The sequence below is a fragment of the Drosophila bipectinata genome, chromosome 3L, assembly GCF_030179905.1.
Source record: "Drosophila bipectinata strain 14024-0381.07 chromosome 3L, DbipHiC1v2, whole genome shotgun sequence".
NCBI classification, from domain to species: Eukaryota; Metazoa; Arthropoda; class Insecta; order Diptera; family Drosophilidae; genus Drosophila; species Drosophila bipectinata.
The window spans coordinates 10,415,203-10,434,611 of NC_091738.1; the positions used below are offsets into that span (position 1 = coordinate 10,415,203).

Consider the following 19,409-nt stretch of genomic DNA (forward strand, 5'->3'; position numbering starts at 1 on the left):
ATTCATTAATACATTATAATGTTTTCAACAAGTTGGCAGCTCCATGCACTGTTTTCATATCAGGTGTTGTGGGAAATTGTTGTTGTTGTCGCAGAACCGCTGAACTTCCGACCTTTGTACAACTTGGCTCGAAAGTAAATCCGAAGGCATAACAGTTTTTTTTTATCAAAACTATCAACACTGGATATTGCGCGCAAACCAAGGGGATTTTAAAATTCCCAAAGGTATCGGGACACTATTGGAAAACAAAGGAAAAACCGGTTGCCAGGGAAATTGGACAACTCATCGCGTGTGGAAACCACAAAAACAGTTTGGTCATCATTTGGGGCTGATTGATTTTTGAAAACGCCAACGAAACTGTGCCACGCCAACATGCAAGAGGCCTACGTCAACATTAACTCCATACCCACCCACATCTTTACCTGGGGCAGGTGGATTGAGGAGACGATAACAGAGAAGGAGATTGTCATTTGCATAACAGGCAATCCAGGATTACCCGGTTTTTATACAGAGTTTGCCGGCACTCTCCAAAAGGAGCTGGGTGATTTGCCCGTGTGGGTAATAGGTATGTATCGTGTAGCTTCTAGCTAACGAAAGAGATTCATACCAATCCTCTTCACAGGTCACGCTGGTCATGATGATCCTCCGGAGGCCAGTATTCGGGAGGTGCCCCAGCTCAGCGGGAATGAAGAGCTCTTTAATTTGGATGGCCAAATCCGACACAAAATTGCCTTTATCGAAAAGTACGTGCCCAGCGATGTGAAGATCCACTTGATTGGTCACTCCATTGGTGCTTGGATGATCCTGCAGCTGCTGGAAAATGAGAAGATACGAAATCGCATCCAAAAGTGCTACCTGCTATTCCCCACCATTGAACGCATGATAGAGTCCCCCAATGGATGGGTATTCACAAAGATCGCCATGCCCTTATATTCCGTCTTTGGATACATTTTCTTCACGTTCTTCAGCGCCCTGCCCGTCTGGTTGCGCCTCCTGTTTATACAGATCTATTTTCTGATTTTTTCCATTCCACGGCATTTTCTGGGAACGGCCTTGAAGTATTCCAAGCCCTCGGTGGCAGAAAAGGTGGTCTTCCTGGCCGATGATGAAATGGCCAGGGTTCGCGGCGTACAAAGGGAAATTGTGGAACAGAATCTGGATGTCCTGAAATTGTACTACGGCACCACTGATGGTTGGGTTCCGGTCTCCTACTACGAACAGCTGAAAAAGGATTATCCCAAGATAGACGCCACGTTGGATGATCAAAAGATCGCCCACGCCTTTGTCCTGAGGCACTCCAAGCCCATGGCGATAGTTGTCCGGGACATGATTCAAAAGCATAGACGGGGATAAGCCCATGATCCACTCCTAGCAAAATTTTATCTTGAGTGAGGCGTAGACTATCAAATCTTTTCCCATTTCCCAAGCTCTTTAAAATTAGATTTCTTCCTATTTGGTTAAAGCTCTCTATCTCTATTGGTAATCTTCATAGATCTGATCTGAGTTTCCTGTTTGGGATTGGGAATCGATTTTTATAAAACACTCGTAGCACATCTTTTATTGTCTTTATGTGGCAATTTGTTTTTATTTTTTATTATTATTCCTTTGCATTTCTCGAAGAAACTATAAATATAGTCAAAAGTAATTTAATTTTCGCGCATTTGTTAATTTTCCGGTGATCCAGATCGACTTCGGCTGCCAGAGCGTGACCGGGAACGAGATGGCGACTTGGATTTTGAACGGGATCCTGATTTGGAGCGAGAACTTGAACGAGATCGAGAGCCGGATTTCGATCGGCTACGACTACGACTACGACTACGGCTACGGCTTCTGCTCTTACTGCGTTTGCCATCGGACTCCGATTCGCCACCAGATTCGATGCGGTTCTTGGCCCGCTTCCGCTTTGTGGCAGTATCGCTGCCACTTCCAGATCCAGATCCGGAGCCGCTCCTGCTTCTGCTGCGTTTGCGGCTAGCAGCTCGATCACTGCCGCTCCCCGATCCGCTTCCACTTCTGCTACCACTCCTGCTGCGACTACGGCTGCCACTGCGACTTCTACTCCTGCTGCCCTTGCGGCTTCCACCACGATCGCTGCCGCTGCCCGAGCCACTGCCGCTTCGGCTGCGACTTCTACTCCTGCTGCGCTTTCCTTCCGACTCCGATTCACTGGTGGAAATGGTCGCCTTGGAAACAATCTTGAGGCGCTGCTTGGCGGACAGCTTTTCCTTCGATTCCTTGGCCGCCTTGGCCTTAGCGCCCTTCTTTTTACCAGATTTGGCACTGGAGCGCGGCTCCTCATCGCTGTCGCTTTCATACTTTTCAGTCTTCCGCTTACGTCCGCTTCCCTTCTTGCGTTCTGCTTTACTTTTCTTCTTCGTTGGACGCTCGCCATCGCGAGGTCCTTCATTGTCGCTGTCCGTGCCAGAGATGTAGTCATCCTTTCGCGGCCGCCCGCCTCCCCTTTTACGCTCCTTCTCTGCGGGAGCATCGGCGATTATGAGAATATTCTTGGTCTTCTCCACATATTCCTGCCGTTTAGCCAGCAGCTGGTCCCTGGAGGTTTTGGCCTCCTCTTCGCGTCGCTTGCGCTGCTCAGCCACCTTGAGCTTGAAGGCTTGGCGCTCCTCTTCCTGCTTACGACGTAGAGAACGCTCTTCCTCGTCAATGCGACGGGCCCGACCTACATGATATTGAGCCTGCGATAGAAGATCCTGGCAGGTACTTGCTTCAATGCCGGCCACCTCGATGTTGAAACGATTTTTGTCGCCATGCACGGATAGGTATTGGAAGTATCTGAAAAATCGCATAAAGAATAATAAAAATACTCGCATTATAATATCCTTATTCTACTCACTTTTGAGCCAATTCGAGTTCATGGACCGCCTGTAGAACAACTTCAAGCGTGGACTTCTCATCCTTTAGAATCGCCATTGCCAATCGCGACAAGACCACGGCAATGTTGAATAGTAATACAGTGTCCTGTGGAGCTACTCGACGTGCTTTAAGCAGCACCGCTTTGGCCTCCACTAACTTGTTAGCCCGGAGATATGCCCTGGCCAGGTACTGCATTACTTCCACGTTGTTGTGTTTGTAGAACTTCTTCATGCAATTCTCGTACATTTGAATGGCGCTGATGTACTGCTTCTGTTCCACATAAACGTGGGCAATGTTCAGCCAAACGTCGCAGAAGTCGGCGGTGGCCTCACGCACCTGGGCGAAAATATCTCGCGCCTCGATCACACATCCCTTGTGGGCCAGCACAGCTCCAATACCGTTTGTAGCCCAAATGTTACGAGGATCGTTGCGAAGAACCTTAATAAATTAGTTTATATATAAATTCTAACATGATATATGTATTTAATCGCATTTCCCACCTGCTTGAAGATGGCTAAAGCCTTTTCTTGGTGCTTTCTTTCCTTCTCCTTGTCCCTGCTCGGCTGATGAAGTGTTTGGAGTGAGAAGTTTCCCAAAGCAATCAACGAATAGGCATCAGTAGACGTTGCCGGATTCTTGAGGATCGTTTCAAAGTTTTTCTGACCCAATGCGAACTGCATTTTCGCCAAATGAAGGTTACCCAGCAAAGATCTGGCATCCGGATTATCATTATTAATGTTCAGCGCATCCTTGAAGAAATCAGAAGCCACAAAAATGAGACCCTTGTCCCTGGCCATGCAGCCCAACCTCAAATAACAATCAATATAGTTGGGATGCTCCTTGAGGATCTCCTTGTAAAGCTTGTCAGCCACATCGTAGCTGCTCATGGCCTCGTTAAGACGCGCTAGATTGTACTTCATGGTCACCTGAATGGACTCGTAGTATTTCACGTCCTTGTCCATCTCTGAAGTGGCATGCTGCAACGCCGATTCCAACGTTTCCTTGGCCATCTTCAGGTTACCCAAGCGGTAATGAAGAGAAGCCACATTGTTTTGAATTTCTGCGGGAATCTCGTACTTGGCCTTTTCCCTGAGAATGCTCGAGGCAGTGCCGTAGGCATTCAAAGAGGCCTGCAGATCATTCTGTTCAAGGATCTGGGCAAGCTCTATCCAGGCTTCAATGTCTTCGGGAAACTGCTCAGTGACCTTCTTGAGGTGAGTTTTGGCCATGTCGCGCTTGGTTTGCGAGTTGGAGTGGGCGTACAGGGAGCCGAGGATCTTCATAGTTTCGTAGTTTCCCGGTTGGATCTTCAGAACCTTTTCGAAGCACTGAGCTGCCTGAAATACAAATAAATGTTTCTTTAGTTAAAGCCAACGTTATTTTTTAGCTTACTTACATTCTCGGTGTCCCCTCGATATATATACATTTGTCCCAGGCCGTAGTGGGGCAACACAAAGTTGGCTGGCGCTATTTGAGTAGACTGATAGTAATATTGGAAGGCTTGATCGTAGTCGCTTTGGGCATGGAAGCTCCTGGCCAGTTGGTAGCAGCTCTCTGCTCTCATTGCCTCGTTTTCAGTATTGTGGAAGGCGTGCAGTGCCAAATGGTGGACCTTCTGGTAATCTTTTTTGAAGAAAAAGTGATTCGCCAAATGGTTGAGTACCATGGGATTGGCATTGTCGATGGTGTAGGCCTTGGAAAGCATCTGAACGCCAAGTTTGTTGGATTCCGGCTCAAGTTGGTTAAGTTTCAGAACGGCCAGGCCGATTAGGGCGCCAACACATTGCTGGTCCAGCTGAAGAGCGCGTTCAAAGGCCAGTTTGGCCTTCTCTGGATTTCCCATTTTCAAGAAACAATGCGCCATGCCGATTCTTACGTTAGCCGGGCAATTGGGATTGGTTCTCAGGGCCTTCTTGTAAAAAGCCATTGCTCCGCGGTAGTCTTTGCGATTAAAGGCGATGCAAGCTTTTCCCAGCAGCGAAGGAATATTGGAGGGAGACTGATTCAGGACAAAATTGAACTGGGCATCCGCCTGGTCCATTTTATCTCCTTCGAGCAAGCAAAAGTAGGCTCTGCCCAGCAGATGGCTTTGGTCGTACATGATGATTTTGTCCGCACTGGTGTATAGATTCGTGGCCTTCATGAACAGCTCACGCTTCTTATCCTTCGACTTTTCGCGATACGCCTCCTGGACATAGTGGGCAGCCAGCATGTCCAGGGCGCGCATGAGGTCCTTGTCGGAGTCCCGGTATTCCTTGTTGGCCTCATCGCTGCGTGATTCCTCCAGCAAAGTGACGAAATCCTCAGTCTTCTTTTGCTTGTAGTACGCGAGCTGCAAATAGAACACATGTGTGTTACCGGCTGTGAAAGCAGCTCAAATTACATTATCAATAGTCTTACCGCCACATTGACCCACACATGTAGCGGGGCTCGCTCCTGCTTGAGAATGCTCAGCACCTCCGGACAGTCTGGAAGCTGCTCTGGATCAACTTCGATCACCTGAAAAAAGAAGCATAAGAAAGCCAGTTCGACCATGAAAGCTGGTAAAACTTACCTCATCGGTGTCCTGCAAGGGAATTTCTATGCAGTTGGACATGGTTGCAGCGTGTGTGGCCTAAGAGCCACCAAAATACTCGAAGAAACACAACTTTTAGGCCTTCAAATGCAAATATTTGCAAAAAGTTGTGGAAAAGAAAACACTTTTTTATTCCGGCACGCTAGAGAAGGCACAAAAACAGCTATCGTATATCGATAATTTTCTCCGTTCCATCATGGTGGCAACGCCACATAGCAACGAGACGGTCATACTACAACAAATTTGTTAGCAAGAATATGCTGTCGACAAAAAGATAATAAAATTCGGTTTAATTTTAAAATTAGAACAAATTTTGTACTAGGTGAGATGTGCTAGGTGATTAGATAAAATGCTGGCCCTGGGCAAAAAGGCGTCGGTGTGCCATCTCGGCTCCTCCTGCTCCGTCCCCTTCAAGATTGTGCCTCTCCCTCGGTTCACCACATCGACGCAAACAAAAACAAACGTACACAAACAAGGGCGATCAGATGTTTGGCTCCTGTTACGTAATGTTCGTAAATTGGCGCAAAATTCAACGCGGTGGGAGCTCAAATCAGTGCCGGCAGTAGCATCGAGAGCATCGTTTTACGAGGCACGGAGGTATTTCCACAACTCGGCCGTCAGAAATTCAAGGTACTCCGCCAGCACCATCATGACTACCTATCACAAGGAGCTCCTCCTGGGGGACTATGACATCGTAGGATTCGATCTGGATGGGACCTTGCTCCGCTACAATCTCCGTGAGATGTCTGCTTTGATATACGATGTACTCAAACAGTTTCTGGTCGAACAGAGAGGCTACAAAGTGGACCTATTGGCACAACCTTTGAATGTTGACTTCCTGCAGAAGGGCTTATTCCTGGACGGACCTCGTGGCAACGTCCTGAAACTAAGCAGCGAGGCAGAGATCATGCGCGCAACCCACGGCACTCGGCTCCTCAGCGACGAAGAAATTGAGGCCATCTATGGGGCTGAACGGAAGTGGGACATCACCACGGCATTCTACAAGGACCCTCTGTCCACTTGGAATGGCGCTGCCTCCACACAAATGCGCTCCCTGCTCGATTACTTTGATATGCCGAGTGCTTTGGTTTTTGCCCAAGCTGTGGATCAAGTCGACAGGGAAAAAAAGCCGTCTTCGGGAGAGGAGTACCAGGTGTGGCAGGATGTACAGGCAGGCCTGATGCACATTTTTAGCCGGGAACACTTCTCCAACGACAAGAGTCTCTACTTCAAGAGTATGCGAGCCGAGCCCCAGAGATTTGTGCTTTCCACCGACACACGAGTCCTCCAGTGGCTGCATGAGCTACGAAAATCTGGAAAGAAGCTATTCCTCCTAACAGGCTCCAACGTAGACTTTGCTAATCTCACGGCTACTCAGGCTCTGGGAAAGGACTGGCGAAGTCACTTCGATTTTGTGGTGACCTACGCCAAGAAGCCAGGTTTCTTTACCAGCCAAAGGCCGTTTATGAAGGTGGACGTGGAGAAGCTGCAGGAGCTGCCCGAGGAAGCCGAGGCGATACAGCCAGGCGAGGTGTATTCCCAAGGCAACTGGCATGGGTTGCACGCGGCCATGGCTACTATGCTGCAAAAGGAACCATCCAAGGCAAAGGCGCTCTACTTTGGAGACAACATTGTTCAGGATGTTTACACGCCTGTCAAACATCGTGATTTCGATGCCGTGGCCATTGCCGAGGAACTGCTTCTCGAGGACGGCAAGTATCCTTTTACCGCCGAGCTGGACTCTCAATTTTGGGGTTCCTACTTCGCGCTGGAATGTACGCCCACCCTCTGGTCGAGCTTCATCAGCAGTTACGCACAGTTGTGTGTTCCCTCGGTGGAGCAAGTGGCGCAGACTTCACCCCAAAAGCGAATCATATGCAGCAATCCGTACGGATTCAGTCCGCGGTTGCCAAAGGAGCTGGAAACCTTGCATTTGAAGAACTGCAATGAATGATGATAAGGTGAATGTGGATGTGGGCTATCTATCATCTTCCTGGAGACAATAAACGACCTGCGACCTGTGGCGCAGTTGATCCGATAACGCTTCTTGCAGCTGGAACCTATTCAAAAAGTTTACGTACAAACAATTTTATTTAATAATCGCAATAATAGCAATAAACAACACAAAATTCTGGATTGTTCAATTAGCGAGCTGACGACAGCATATACAGGGAGAGTCATAGCTGTAAGTCATTGCAGTTTGATATTAAATAGCTAAGCAAATAAATTGAACTACTCTGAGCATATTGGTACGCAAACTAATTATACCATTTTATTAAAACTAAGTATTATAAAATCTATTTAGTATTTTCTTATCACAACTATGTTTATACCTTCTCTCCTGACTCCAAAGTTCAGTGAAAAGTATGATTCACGAGCTGTTTTTTGATAAATTATTATTGTTATGGCATTTTTTAAATGATTTTTTTAGCCAAGCTAGGACAATTTATAACAGAAATAACCCCAATTTTACTAAACATCAATTATACACACACATGTTAGCTTAATTTGTTAATATTTTTTGACCGAAGAACTCAATTGAAGTACCTATATGCCTTAGATTATATAAAAAGTCTATGTTCAAAATAATTTTAAATGCACTGTTGATGCAGTAATACACTAATTTAATTCACAGTGTACCAAATACATATATATGTAAACCACAACAAATTTGGAATTTGAATAGGTTGTGCATCAGAACAGGAATAGATACATATATGCCGTCATTCCTATAAATATATGTATGTTTACTGGAAATATTGTACTTCCCTGAAACAATAAACTTTTGAATTTTAACATCAACAGCAAATTGTATAAAATATTTCATTTAACGATTTGCAAAATAATGTTTTATTGAGTAGACTTTGTGACTTGGATTTCTGCCTATAAGTACTTGGAATACAAAAATTGCAACTTTACACTTAAGTGAGAAACAGGAAAAGGCAATAAATAGACTGAATGACAATGTGAGGTAATTAGACGATCCGCTCTACAGCCAGGGCGATTCCCATGCCCCCGCCAATGCACAACGAGGCGATTCCACGACGACCACCGGTTCGTTCCAAGGCGTAGAGCAGAGTGACCAGGACTCGAGCACCAGATGCTCCAATGGGATGGCCCAAGGCAATGGCGCCGCCGTTTACGTTTACTTTGCTGGCGTCTAGTTTCAGATCATGGAGGACAGCCAGGGATTGGGCGGCGAAGGCTTCATTGAGCTCGTACAGATCCACTTCCTCCCGTTTCCAGCCAATTTTGGTGAGCTTCAACAAGAATAATATTTAATTTTTTGATATTTCCATGATAATGATTAAATACCAATGCTTCCACAGCTGTAACTGGTCCAAGACCCATAACCTTGGGTTCTATGCCACTCTGCGTCCAGCCTACAATCTTAGCCAGTGGTTTGAGACCATTCTTAGCCACCTCCTCGGCCGAAGCGAGCAGCACAGCAGCTGCTGAATCGTTGACACCAGACGCATTGGCGGCGGTAATCGAGCCTCCCTAAATAAACAAAAGAAAGTGGGTTAATAGGCTTCACGATTTCAAAGTATTAAATAGAACACACCTCTTTAAAAGCTGCTCTCAGCTTCTGGATACCCTCAACGGTGCTTCCGGGCTTAATGTACTCATCCTTGTTGAATATTTGAGTGCCCTTGCGATCCTTTATTTCCACAGGAACAATCTCCTTGTCAAAGAAACCATTTTTCTGCGCCTCTTCCGCTCGGTTTTGGGACTTTACAGCATAAGCATCCTGTTCCTCCCGACTGATGTTGTATTGCTCTGCCAGGTTCTCTGCAGTGATGCCCATGTGGATGTTCTCCATTGCATCTGTCAGACCGTCGTGGATCATGGAGTCCACAAGCGTACCAGGGCCCATTTTGACGCCCTGCCTTAAGAGCATGACGTGGGGAGCAAGCGACATACTCTCCTGACCACCAGCCACCACAATGGAGGCATCGCCGGATCTAATGGCCTGGTAACCCAATGCAACAGTTCTAAACATGAGAAGGAGGAGGTTATTAAGATTTCCTTGAGCAGTTACTAAAAACCCACTTCAAGCCGGAACCACAGAGCATATTTATTCCATAAGCTGGAACCTGGATGGGCAGACCCGCCTTGAGCGAAGCTTGCCGAGCGGGATTCTGACCCTGACCCGCATTGAGCGCCTGGCAAAGATTTACATAACAAAATAAGATTGGTAAGTATTCTAAAGTTGCACCAATTGTTATGAAAATTGAAAACCCACCTGGCCCAAGATCACCTCGCTGACCTGCTGGCCAGTCACATTGGCCCTGCGTAGCACCTCCTGTATCACAACACTGCCAAGATCGGAGGCTTTTAATTTAGAAAGCGATCCATTGAAGCTACCTGTTGATTGGACAAACAGAAAGAGAAAGTTTCCGATTGAAGTTCGGATATCTTTCGTGCAGAACTAGGTGATAAAATATTGACCTATGGGTGTTCGGGCAGCGGACACGATATACACGTCAGACATGATGGCTGGTCAATGGACAGATGTGCGCAGGGTTATGACTTTCTTAATGGCCAGCTAAATTCTAATTTTCGAAATTGTTATTGGTCGCCAGGAGTGTGACCAGGTGTGGGGGGAAAACATTATCAATATCAATCGATGATATCCAAAATATTTATGACTTCTTTTCAATTTCTTTAAAAATTATAGAACTTTTATAATTTTTAATTATTATTTTTTTAAATACAAATAAAGTCTATATTCATATAATTTTGATTAATTTTAAATAATAACTATGGATATCGATATTTGCTAAAGGTGGTACAGAGTAAGATATCAACAATCTTTGGCCACACTAAAAAGTCAATCAACAACCCTAGAGCAAAGTCAGTACACAGAAAATTGACATTTTTGCTGAAAAAATCGTGGAATTTAACGCACAAAACGCGAATAAAAGTGGCCTGAGCGTAAGGCTCGATCTGCAGGCGTCGCGAAGACATTAAGGCACTTGGATAGCGCTCGGGTTCGTCAGGAATAACAAGAGGACACCGCTCCGCCCAAAAAGTACCGACTACTGCCAACCAGCCAGCAAAAGGCAGCACCCGCACCACCCTCCGCACCGTCGCTACCGCACAATCACCAATCTCACACACAAAGCACTCCACTCTATCACTAAAAACTAGGCAAACACCATGCAGGCGATCAAGTGCGTCGTTGTGGGTGACGGAGCCGTGGGAAAGACATGCCTGCTCATCAGCTACACGACCAATGCCTTTCCGGGCGAGTACATACCCACCGTCTTTGACAACTACTCGGCCAACGTGATGGTCGACGCTAAGCCCATCAATTTGGGTCTTTGGGATACAGCCGGTCAGGAGGATTACGATCGATTGCGCCCGCTGTCGTATCCCCAAACGGATGTCTTCCTTATCTGCTTCTCGCTGGTCAACCCGGCCTCGTTTGAGAACGTACGCGCCAAGTGGTATCCGGAGGTGCGTCATCACTGTCCCAGCACACCGATCATCCTGGTGGGCACCAAGCTGGATTTGCGCGACGACAAGAACACTATTGAAAAGCTGCGGGACAAGAAGCTGGCACCCATCACTTATCCCCAGGGCTTGGCCATGGCCAAGGAAATCGGGGCAGTGAAGTATTTGGAGTGCTCGGCGTTGACGCAGAAGGGACTGAAGACGGTATTTGATGAGGCCATTCGATCAGTTTTGTGCCCCGTTCTACAGCCCAAGTCCAAGCGCAAGTGCACCCTGCTCTAAAAGAGATAAAAAGCAGATCCTCCCGCTGGATTCTAATTAAACGTAATATTATTAACGATAAACAATTATGTAACCTAAGCGTTGGCCAGACGATCAGATCCGGGATCCGAGTCATTCCGATCCGATCCGATCCGAGCTGATTCGTAGTTTCTTTGTTACATTTTGCCACTAATTTCAGGTGGATTTTTTTTACAATCCATCCATTTAAAACTCTTGCTTTATCCTTTCGTTTCCGAGTTCGTTTCATGTGTTCTATAATTCATAATCCGATTTTGTTTCCATGTGCATTAATTTGAACTAAAAGTTGTCGCGCTATGTTTCTAGGTAAAATGGAAAGCCCAATGGGAGATCTATAACTGTAAACTCTAACTGTATTTTGTATTATTTAATAACATTTTGTAATTAAAATTAATGTTGTAAAACTGAGGTAAAACCAAAAAAAAGAAACAAACAAGAAAAAATCCAACAAAAAAATTAAAACTTAAAAAAAAATGTATGAGGAAAGTTGAGAGATAGAGAGAGAATAGCCGCATAAAGAGCATAAAGCATAGATGTCGCCTGTTGATTGTAGATCCTCTGGCGGGGATCAGGATATTGAGTCAGTAAAGTAAACGTTCCATTGCAATTACACTTACATTATTACATAATTGTATTTAGATGTTGTTGGATGTAGGAGCTTGATCGAGCGGATATCGTAAAGACGGCGAGCAGGTACGACTTTTTAAACTTTTGCTAGATCCAGGAACTATCAATATATATAAATATATATATATACACAAGTATGTATAAGATGAAAAGTCCTTCGTATACTATGTACTGAAATTAAAGGCATCAAACTGAGCAACTTTGAATACTTTGTATTTTAAAACAGATATTCAAGACAAAACCAACAGCAACAAAAATAAGAACGAAACCAAGATAATTATATAAATGTGTCTATTTCAATGGAAATTAATAAAGCATACTGAAAATTTAGATACTTTTAATTAATAGGGATTAATAGAGATTTTAATACAAAGCTTTGACCTTTCCCCCCATAACATTCTGTCGTAAAATATTTATAAACATTCATACCAATGGAAAAGAACTAAAAACTTGTTTTGGTTCCATCCATCCATGGTTTATCTGAATCTCTAAAGGCAGTATTTGTTTTTCCGTTCCCCATATGGGCTTGTGGATTCTGTAAATAGTTTATCTGCTTCGAGAAATGTCAATGGCTGACATCACTCCCGAGGAGGGTTCACTGTAGACATATAGAGGTATGGAATTATCAACGTCCAAGAACGTATTATTTGCTTATCTCGGCGAAAGTCGAGAACCGAAAATAATCAAATCAGCCTGACAAAAAAAAAGTAACCGATTCCCTCGGGCCTCTCATTTCCTATTCTACACTGAACAAAATAGTTTATATTGAAAATATATATAAATACTCTAAAAAACTAAATTTCTTTCAGTTTAGTTGCTCTCATTTTCAGTTCTGGCTGTTAGTGTGTGGATCTCGGAATGTTCTCGCAGCTGGAAATGAATCGGACTACAGCGAAAATCATTTATGTTTATATGTTACACAGGCATATGCCCCGTATCTGGCGGAAGGGGTCAAGTGTCGGCATGTGTGTGTATATATGCATACATATGCCTACTCCAGTGACGTGGCCATTGATGTTCAAAGAGCTGACGTGGACGCCTTTCAATTAAACAAATCATATCAAATCAATTAGTCGAGGGTGTCACAGAATGACCATAAAAGCCCTGCATTTAAGTCCGTTTATAATGCACTTTTCAATCATCTCTTACGATCTAAGGAAATTTTACAAATTATTTGGCATGCGAAGTGGGAGATTCATAGGATCAATCTTAATCTCAGGATAGAGCGGGGTCTCTATCCAGGCTCAATTAGAACTCGTCGTGGCGGGCAAGGGCTTCGCCAAAATCGGTGGCCTGGGATCCGACGAAGACATCGTACTTGTCGAGGATTTCATCCTTGGTCAACTGGTCATCATGGTCCACATCGGCCTCGAAGATCAGGTGCTTTGCCTCGCTTTCGGCGTGATCAAAGTCGTTGGGTGAAATCCACTGTTTCACCTCCTCATCGTTGAGATATCCGTCGTTGTCCAGATCGCGGTGCTTGGTGAAGGCCTCACGCTCGTTGGCCACCCACTCCGGTTCCTCCTCATCCTCTTCCGATGGCCGGTACATGTCACCGATATACTCGTCGACGGAAATTTGGCCATCCTTGTCCTTGTCCAGGTCTTCAATGGTTTCTTTGAGTACCACATTCTTCATGGTGGGATGGTCTTCGGGGTGCAAAAAGGCGGTGAACTCCTCCCGGGTCAGATTGTCGTCCAAATCCTGGTCGGCCACGGCCCAGCGATTACGATCCCGCTTCAACAGGCTCTTGTAGCTAACACCTGGAATTTTAAAAATATATTTAGACTAATAGTTCTTCCTTAAGAAGGTATTTACTTACCATTCTCCTCCTGTTCGAGCTCATTCTGGTCCAGGTCATCCATGAAACCATAAACCGTCTTCCGGTATGTTTCCCAACTGATGCTGGCATTGTTATCTGGGTTGTGCTGCCTCCACACCCGGCCAACATCCTCATCGATGTACCGGCGTTGGGTGTAGGAAATCCAGTTCTTCAGCTCCGACTGGGTAATGAAGCCATCTTTGTCCTCATCGATACGATCCACTATGACTCCCAAGCGCCGCTTGCTCTCCTCCGGCGTCAGGCTGTCAAACTTTTTGGACTCATCCGGACCCAGGAAGGCCTCATGATCGAACTGGGCATTGTGCTCCCCGCCATCAAAGTGTTTGCCGTGCAGGGAGTCGTGCTCAAATGGATGGGGCTCATCGGCACCGGGAATGCTGGAGGCAATCGCCCCATTTATCGCGGCCACAACAAGTAGCAGCACAGCTGCGGTCTTCATTCCGGTTTTCATCATTCCGCTGTGGGCGTCCGTTCAGTTCGAGTGGTAGACTGAGAATAAACAATGGGACTCTCTCATCCACCATAAACTCGGGTGGGCGAATGAATTCTCGGGTGACTTCCAGCAGGGCTGGAAAATATGAACTGACAGGAGGTTCAAAAGTTGAACTTCAAGGCGAGCGGGATTTTCAAAAACTATCGAATAGACTGATGTTTTTAAAATTAGTTTTTTTTTTAATTATTAGGTTTAAATTTAAAGATTATTTAAGAATATTTTATTTATCTATAAGATATGTTTTTATTTATTAATTTAAATGCATCTTAAAGATTTATTTTTAATGAGAATATTCGGCATATTTATTGCTGATTCGGGTAAGAAGATATTTCTTGAAAATGTATGTGTTTGCTAAGTAAATTTTTCTTTAAATTTTTAGTTAAATAAATATAATTTTCAAGTAAGCCGATTATAAAATTCCTAATTCATTGTTTTTCGTGATTTTATTATTTTGTCATTTTCTAAATATTTGTTATCTGAAAGATTAGGTTTATACGTATGAAAGATAGTATACGTTTATACTATGAAAGATTATATACTCTTTGTCTTACTAAATATAATTTTTTAATCCTCCCTGATAACTATAATCCTCCACCATTATTTAATTGGTGATTCATTGGAAAACTATCTTGAAAATGTCGATATAAAAATGGAAATCCCTCTAAAGCGTACTATGTAAAGATCTCAAAAGCTATATATCTCAGAAGCCGAAAGATTTCCTCTGCCCAATAGGAATCAATCTTTATCATTAACATATCTCTCAGCTATCTTGGCAATTTTGAATTTTAAAACATTTATTTCGATTTTAATTTGCTTTTATTAAACGTCCTTTCTTTAAAGCTAGTTAAATATCATACAAATAAATATGTGCAATATATTGGATTAAAGCGTTGGGCTAACTACAATATATGGTTTATCGCTATTTACATTCTTGTACGTGCAGGGAGGCATCAGGCGGAGGTTTCGGACCTCTTCCAATCTCAATTACTTTGGTGGCTCGACGCCATCATGGCCCAGGGAACTGAAATCCCCCGTATTGCAGGAGATGCTGGGAATATCAAAATTCGAAAAGCCCCGATAGTTTGCCACCTCGGGCTTCAATGGCGATGGAAGGAGTACCGATGTTCCAGGCACCTCGCTGTCTATTAAACTGTCCATGGTGTTGTCCAGCAGGCTTGTATCTGGGAGAGCAGCTGGTGGTTTCTTGGGGTTTGCTTTTTGGACTAAAGGATCGAATTCGTCGAGATTCAGCTTTGATTCATCCGCTGTGCTGTTCTCGCCACTTTGATCTGACAAATCGAAATCGTAGTTAATGTTGGTCAGTCCTCCCTCAAAGTCTGCTCCAAGCATGACCACATCGGTATTTCCCTCAGAAGAACGCTCTTCCAGCATTGAAACGGCATCAAAAGCACCATAATTGAAAATGGGGGAAGCGAATAGGTGATCCGGAGGCTGAACATTCTGCTGCAGGGGAGACAAGCGACCAATAGACCCAATACTAGTGTCCTTAAGCGACAGACCCGACTCTTCGGTAACTATTGTGGATTTTAAAGCATCACCTCCAGCAATTATAGATTGGGATGCCAGGTTACACTCGCTGAAAACGTTCTCCAGATAATGTCCTGAGTCGGGGTCAGTTTGAAGCTGGGCCCTTGCCTGTCCGATGAGATAAGCCGGTGTCTTGATAGGTAGCAGTGTGAGAGGTGCCTTGGCAATAACCGTATCCACTCTTTCGGTCACTTCTCTTTGGAACTCAATGAGCTCCTTTTCGAAAGCAGTTAATCCCGAACTGATCAGAGTGTTTTTCTTCTGCAGCTCCTCCATGCGCTTCATGTTTTCGGAAATCAAATGCAAGCTTTCGCAGGCCAAAAGAGCGCTTTCCCAAGGAGTGCTATACGACTGTTGTCCTGACATCAGGGCATCGAATTCCTCGCTACTAATTCCCAGACTCTCTCCGTTCAAATTTTCGATGAAGGCAATGGCAGAGCAAAGGTTGGTGAAATAGTAGCCACCCTCGCCACTCATCACCCGCGATGCGTTCGTAAAGCGAGTTACAAAATTGATGTTGCTATGGAGCCGCACGGGATTGGCTTTCAGCACCACAAAAATCAAGGCGGGCAGGAAGTCATCCGCACTGGCTGGACCACCAGTGGCTCTTTTGAGGAGCTCAAAGATGTGTCTGCAACAGCGTACTGTGCACTGGAGCTTCTCTTGAGGGGAGTAAAACGAATCGATGCCAACAAGTTCTGAAATGGCATTGTAAACTAGATCCCTGGCCTCAGCGTTTACTTCGTCGATGCTGCAGTCCAAATGCTTGGCTGTTATCCAGCTTAGCTGTCGAATTCTCTTCTGAACCTTAACGTCGCTGTCCTCGTCTGAAGTGAAGTACGGACTAAAGAGAAATCTGTAAAAAGAGTTTCCCGCCATAAAGATAAATGCTGTTGACACTAGTGTCTTGCAAGCTAGATGACTCACTTATGGTTCTGCGTCATAACAACCTTCTCAAAGAAGTCTATGGCACTATCGCGGTCTTCGTTGGTGGCAATCTCAAAGCTCGGATCGTTGTGGACAATATCAGAAACCTTGGTGTAGGCATTCTGCACTGCATCCGAAAGTTCATCAATGTTTTTGCTGCCATGTCCGTTCATATATTTTCGAATATCGCCGTCCAATCGTTGGATTTCGAGCTTGAGTTTTCGTTTTCCATCGTCAGGAATACGTAACTGCCGTAACTGTAGCAAAAACTGATTCTCCGTAGGATCTGGGACATAGCCACGCTGTTGAGTAACTAGAAAATCATATTTTGAATAACATTATTATATTTTGATTTCATTATTGACTGTTATACTTTTTTGAGCTCCAGCCTGGAGGGTTTTTTGCAACACAGCTGTGAACTTTTTCTTTTGCAGCGTCCCAGAGTTCTCTGAATCCCTTTCCGGTTGTTTTTTTGGTTGCTCCACTCGTCCATGGCCATGTTGTGGCGACCTCCGCTCTATGGAACCGCCTGCAACACCCGAAGTTGAAGCTCCAGGAGTAAGTCCCGCTTCACGCTCCTTCACTGCAAAATACCATTTCATGACTGAGGCTTGAATCAAGGGTTTGACACCCAGGGGACTTACGTTTCAACTTCCGCTGCTTATCATTGAATTTCTCGCGGAAGCACATCGAACAGAGCCCGTCATTCTGGGGAGTTCCGTAGAATCCGCAGCCAGTGCGACATTTCAGGTCCTGCTGCCCCAGTCGCAGGGAGGGGGGTCGCGCTGCCGTTGCCATTGTCTTGAGTATTCGGATCTGTCTGCGGGCACTTATCTCTTGTCTGCCTTTGTGCCTCTTGTTTATAGAATTTTGTCGGGTGATAATTTGGGCGAAAAACAATTCGCAGATAAGTTTAGTGTGACCAGGCCATGCAAGCAATATAACGATACTTTTGGCCTAACGCCAAAGAACCAGTAATGCAAAGTATTTAAATTTGAATTAAAACATTTGTAACGGTTACTTTGATATTATTTTGTAGAAATACTTTTAATTTTAAATGTAAGCGACCTAAAATATCTATTTTTATAGGTAACTTAATAGTTTTAGGATGACGGCAGGAAATCCCAAACATCAATCTCTTTAAATTAGGTAATTTTTCAATAAACATGCATATTTAAACACAAAAATAGGCGCAAAATCAGATATCATGATCTAATACGTCAATTATCAATAGACTAAAGTCAATCTAGCGTTTCATACTTCAGCTATTTATAAAATGGGAAGGCATCCTATTACTCCATTTCAAAATTGGTCATATAGTATGGTTAACAACCATGGCAAGAATTCTATACTTTCTGGTGCTTTTTATATTGTTTGTTCAAGTCGAGTGCAAAATCAAGACTCTTTACTGTACCTCGTATGACAAGGACTATGGAGTGTTTCCGATTTGTAAATTAAAGCCTATAAGTAGAAAAGTAAATTCAATTACTGTTCACTACAGACAGGTATCGGTTGTAGACAAAGTATTGGTAAGGTTATTAAAATAAAAAAATGACAATATTACGCAATAAGTTTATTTGCAACAGATGAGAGTGGAAATATTGAAAAGAGCAAATGGATGGCGTCCTTTTTTGTATGATATTTCGGTAGACATGTGCGATTTTTTGGTGAAACGAAACAATCCAATATTGAATATTGCATTTTCTTTATTGAAACCATACTTAAACACAAACTATTCATGCCCCCTCAAGGTAGTTTCAATTTTAAATACCATTTCTGATTAAAAAATTGCTCAGATGTACATTTCTTTTTAGCCAAATGAAACACTTTTCTGTGACAACTTAATTTGGGATTTGGATAAGTTTCGTGTACGTTTTCCCTTCGAAACTGGTGAATATGGAATGCGAATGAGTTTATTCTATCATAAAGTTCTTAAATTTACCATTAATGGCTCTGCTGAGTACTCCAACTATAGAGAACATTAGCTCTAATCAAAATATAGAGAACTGGTTTTAATTATGTGTCTATTTAAAAAAAGTTTCTAAATAAAGCATGAAGCATTAAATGGTTTAATTTATTTTAGCTTTTATTTTTAAAATAACCAAGTACCAATTAAACAAACTAATAAAGATACAAATCTAATGAATAAGCAAACTCCGATTAGTGGTACACGTGTGTAACTGTATTAATTATAATTTATAATACTCTTTGTGAGGGTATAATGATAATGCAGAATTCAGTGAACCATTTAATTAAAAAGCTATTTAAAAGTACATTTTAAGTTTAGTCTGTCTACCAATAATCATGAAGGTGGTCATAGCCTCTATACTTTTACTGGTTCTTTTAGGACACGTTGAATGCAAGTTCAAATTTGTTTTTTGTACAGTATATGATAAGGATTACGGAGAATTTCCAGTTTGTAAATTAAAAGCTATAAATCGATATAGAAATGCCATTACTGTGCTTTACAGACAGATAATGTATGCGGAAAAAGTAATGGTAAAGATACTGAAGTAGAAAAATAAATTTATTCTAAAACAATTCCCTTTTTTTTAACAGGTTAGATTGGAAATATTAAAAAAGGCAAATGGATGGCGTCCTTTTATCTATGATATATCTATAGATCTGTGTGAATTCTTAGGCAAACGAAATCACATTGTTTTCAACGTTGCCTATCAATATTTGAGCCCATATCTTACCTTAAATGACACCTGTCCTTTTAGGGTAATGAAATATCAACACATTTTTTAAAGGAAGTATAC

At 43.5% G+C, this 19,409-nt stretch overlaps 7 protein-coding genes and 1 long non-coding RNA gene across 9 annotated transcripts; 4 read left to right on the forward strand and 4 right to left on the reverse strand.

Annotated features, from left to right (window-relative positions):
• Positions 1-50: 50 nt before the first annotated feature.
• Positions 51-1,650, forward strand: sturkopf (lipid droplet associated hydrolase sturkopf). Its single transcript, XM_017248549.3, has 2 exons — positions 51-565; positions 623-1,650. Exons 1-2 carry the CDS (start codon positions 373-375, stop codon positions 1,351-1,353), a joined length of 924 nt encoding a protein of 307 aa, XP_017104038.2. The 5' UTR covers positions 51-372; the 3' UTR covers positions 1,354-1,650.
• Positions 1,556-5,694, reverse strand: Ctr9 (RNA polymerase-associated protein Ctr9). Its single transcript, XM_017248548.3, has 6 exons — positions 5,429-5,694; positions 5,275-5,373; positions 4,271-5,206; positions 3,375-4,211; positions 2,855-3,312; positions 1,556-2,793 (listed from the first exon to the last, which is right to left on the reverse strand). The coding sequence occupies exons 1-6, from the start codon at positions 5,468-5,470 to the stop codon at positions 1,665-1,667; spliced, it is 3,501 nt and encodes a 1,166-aa protein (XP_017104037.2). The 5' UTR covers positions 5,471-5,694; the 3' UTR covers positions 1,556-1,664.
• Positions 5,683-8,258, forward strand: Nt5a (5' nucleotidase A). The gene has a single exon (XM_017248552.3). It carries the CDS (start codon positions 5,799-5,801, stop codon positions 7,401-7,403), a length of 1,605 nt encoding a protein of 534 aa, XP_017104041.2. The 5' UTR covers positions 5,683-5,798; the 3' UTR covers positions 7,404-8,258.
• A 12-nt stretch (positions 8,259-8,270) lies between these two features.
• Acat2 (Acetyl-CoA acetyltransferase 2) lies at positions 8,271-10,056 on the reverse strand. The gene is made up of 6 exons (XM_017248553.3): positions 9,902-10,056; positions 9,696-9,817; positions 9,503-9,615; positions 9,015-9,444; positions 8,765-8,950; positions 8,271-8,709 (listed from the first exon to the last, which is right to left on the reverse strand). Exons 1-6 carry the CDS (start codon positions 9,942-9,944, stop codon positions 8,425-8,427), a joined length of 1,179 nt encoding a protein of 392 aa, XP_017104042.2. The 5' UTR covers positions 9,945-10,056; the 3' UTR covers positions 8,271-8,424.
• Positions 10,057-10,267: 211 nt separating this feature from the next.
• Positions 10,268-12,166, forward strand: Rac1 (ras-related protein Rac1). The gene has a single exon (XM_017248544.3). The coding sequence runs from the start codon at positions 10,613-10,615 to the stop codon at positions 11,189-11,191; it is 579 nt and encodes a 192-aa protein (XP_017104033.1). The 5' UTR covers positions 10,268-10,612; the 3' UTR covers positions 11,192-12,166.
• A 730-nt stretch (positions 12,167-12,896) lies between these two features.
• Positions 12,897-14,210, reverse strand: scf (Calumenin scf). The gene is made up of 2 exons (XM_017248542.3): positions 13,659-14,210; positions 12,897-13,599 (listed from the first exon to the last, which is right to left on the reverse strand). Exons 1-2 carry the CDS (start codon positions 14,131-14,133, stop codon positions 13,085-13,087), a joined length of 990 nt encoding a protein of 329 aa, XP_017104031.1. The 5' UTR covers positions 14,134-14,210; the 3' UTR covers positions 12,897-13,084.
• A 755-nt stretch (positions 14,211-14,965) lies between these two features.
• Positions 14,966-17,660, reverse strand: Rabex-5 (Rabaptin-5-associated exchange factor for Rab5). The gene is made up of 4 exons (XM_017248578.3): positions 17,292-17,660; positions 17,021-17,230; positions 16,648-16,960; positions 14,966-16,576 (listed from the first exon to the last, which is right to left on the reverse strand). The coding sequence occupies exons 1-4, from the start codon at positions 17,443-17,445 to the stop codon at positions 15,157-15,159; spliced, it is 2,097 nt and encodes a 698-aa protein (XP_017104067.2). The 5' UTR covers positions 17,446-17,660; the 3' UTR covers positions 14,966-15,156.
• Positions 17,661-17,800: 140 nt separating this feature from the next.
• On the forward strand, positions 17,801-19,311 carry LOC138926286 (uncharacterized). 2 transcript variants are annotated; one of them, XR_011442757.1, is made up of 4 exons: positions 17,801-18,176; positions 18,234-18,398; positions 18,462-18,515; positions 19,207-19,311. It is a non-coding gene; the product is annotated as an uncharacterized lncRNA (long non-coding RNA). The 2 variants fall into 2 exon arrangements; XR_011442756.1 differs by lacking the exon at positions 19,207-19,311 and having other exon boundaries at positions 17,816-18,176; positions 18,462-18,720.
• Positions 19,312-19,409: the final 98 nt, after the last annotated feature.

Excerpts from the sequence above, each read along its gene's own strand:
- sturkopf (XM_017248549.3), top strand. The coding sequence starts at position 373 with ATGCAAGAGGCCTACGTCAACATTAACTCCATACCCACCCACATCTTT. Across the intron at positions 566-622 it reads TTTGCCCGTGTGGGTAATAG|GTCACGCTGGTCATGATGAT; the intron begins GTATGTATCGTG and ends TCCTCTTCACAG.
- Ctr9 (XM_017248548.3), bottom strand. The coding sequence starts at position 5,470 with ATGTCCAACTGCATAGAAATTCCCTTGCAGGACACCGATGAG. Across the intron at positions 4,212-4,270 it reads ATCGAGGGGACACCGAGAAT|GCAGCTCAGTGCTTCGAAAA; the intron begins GTAAGTAAGCTA and ends TTTGTATTTCAG. Across the intron at positions 3,313-3,374 it reads CTTTAGCCATCTTCAAGCAG|GTTCTTCGCAACGATCCTCG; the intron begins GTGGGAAATGCG and ends TAATTTATTAAG.
- Nt5a (XM_017248552.3), top strand. The coding sequence starts at position 5,799 with ATGCTGGCCCTGGGCAAAAAGGCGTCGGTGTGCCATCTCGGCTCCTCC.
- Acat2 (XM_017248553.3), bottom strand. The coding sequence starts at position 9,944 with ATGTCTGACGTGTATATCGTGTCCGCTGCCCGAACACCCATAG. Across the intron at positions 9,445-9,502 it reads CTCTGTGGTTCCGGCTTGAA|AACTGTTGCATTGGGTTACC; the intron begins GTGGGTTTTTAG and ends TCTCATGTTTAG. Across the intron at positions 8,951-9,014 it reads TGAGAGCAGCTTTTAAAGAG|GGAGGCTCGATTACCGCCGC; the intron begins GTGTGTTCTATT and ends TTGTTTATTTAG.
- Rac1 (XM_017248544.3), top strand. The coding sequence starts at position 10,613 with ATGCAGGCGATCAAGTGCGTCGTTGTGGGTGACGGAGCCGTGGGAAAG.
- scf (XM_017248542.3), bottom strand. The coding sequence starts at position 14,133 with ATGATGAAAACCGGAATGAAGACCGCAGCTGTGCTGCTACTTGTTGTG. Across the intron at positions 13,600-13,658 it reads GCTCGAACAGGAGGAGAATG|GTGTTAGCTACAAGAGCCTG; the intron begins GTAAGTAAATAC and ends TTAAAATTCCAG.
- Rabex-5 (XM_017248578.3), bottom strand. The coding sequence starts at position 17,445 with ATGGCAACGGCAGCGCGACCCCCCTCCCTGCGACTGGGGCAGCAGGAC. Across the intron at positions 17,231-17,291 it reads TAAGCAGCGGAAGTTGAAAC|TGAAGGAGCGTGAAGCGGGA; the intron begins GTAAGTCCCCTG and ends GGTATTTTGCAG. Across the intron at positions 16,577-16,647 it reads GTTATGACGCAGAACCATAA|ATTTCTCTTTAGTCCGTACT; the intron begins GTGAGTCATCTA and ends CTCTTTTTACAG.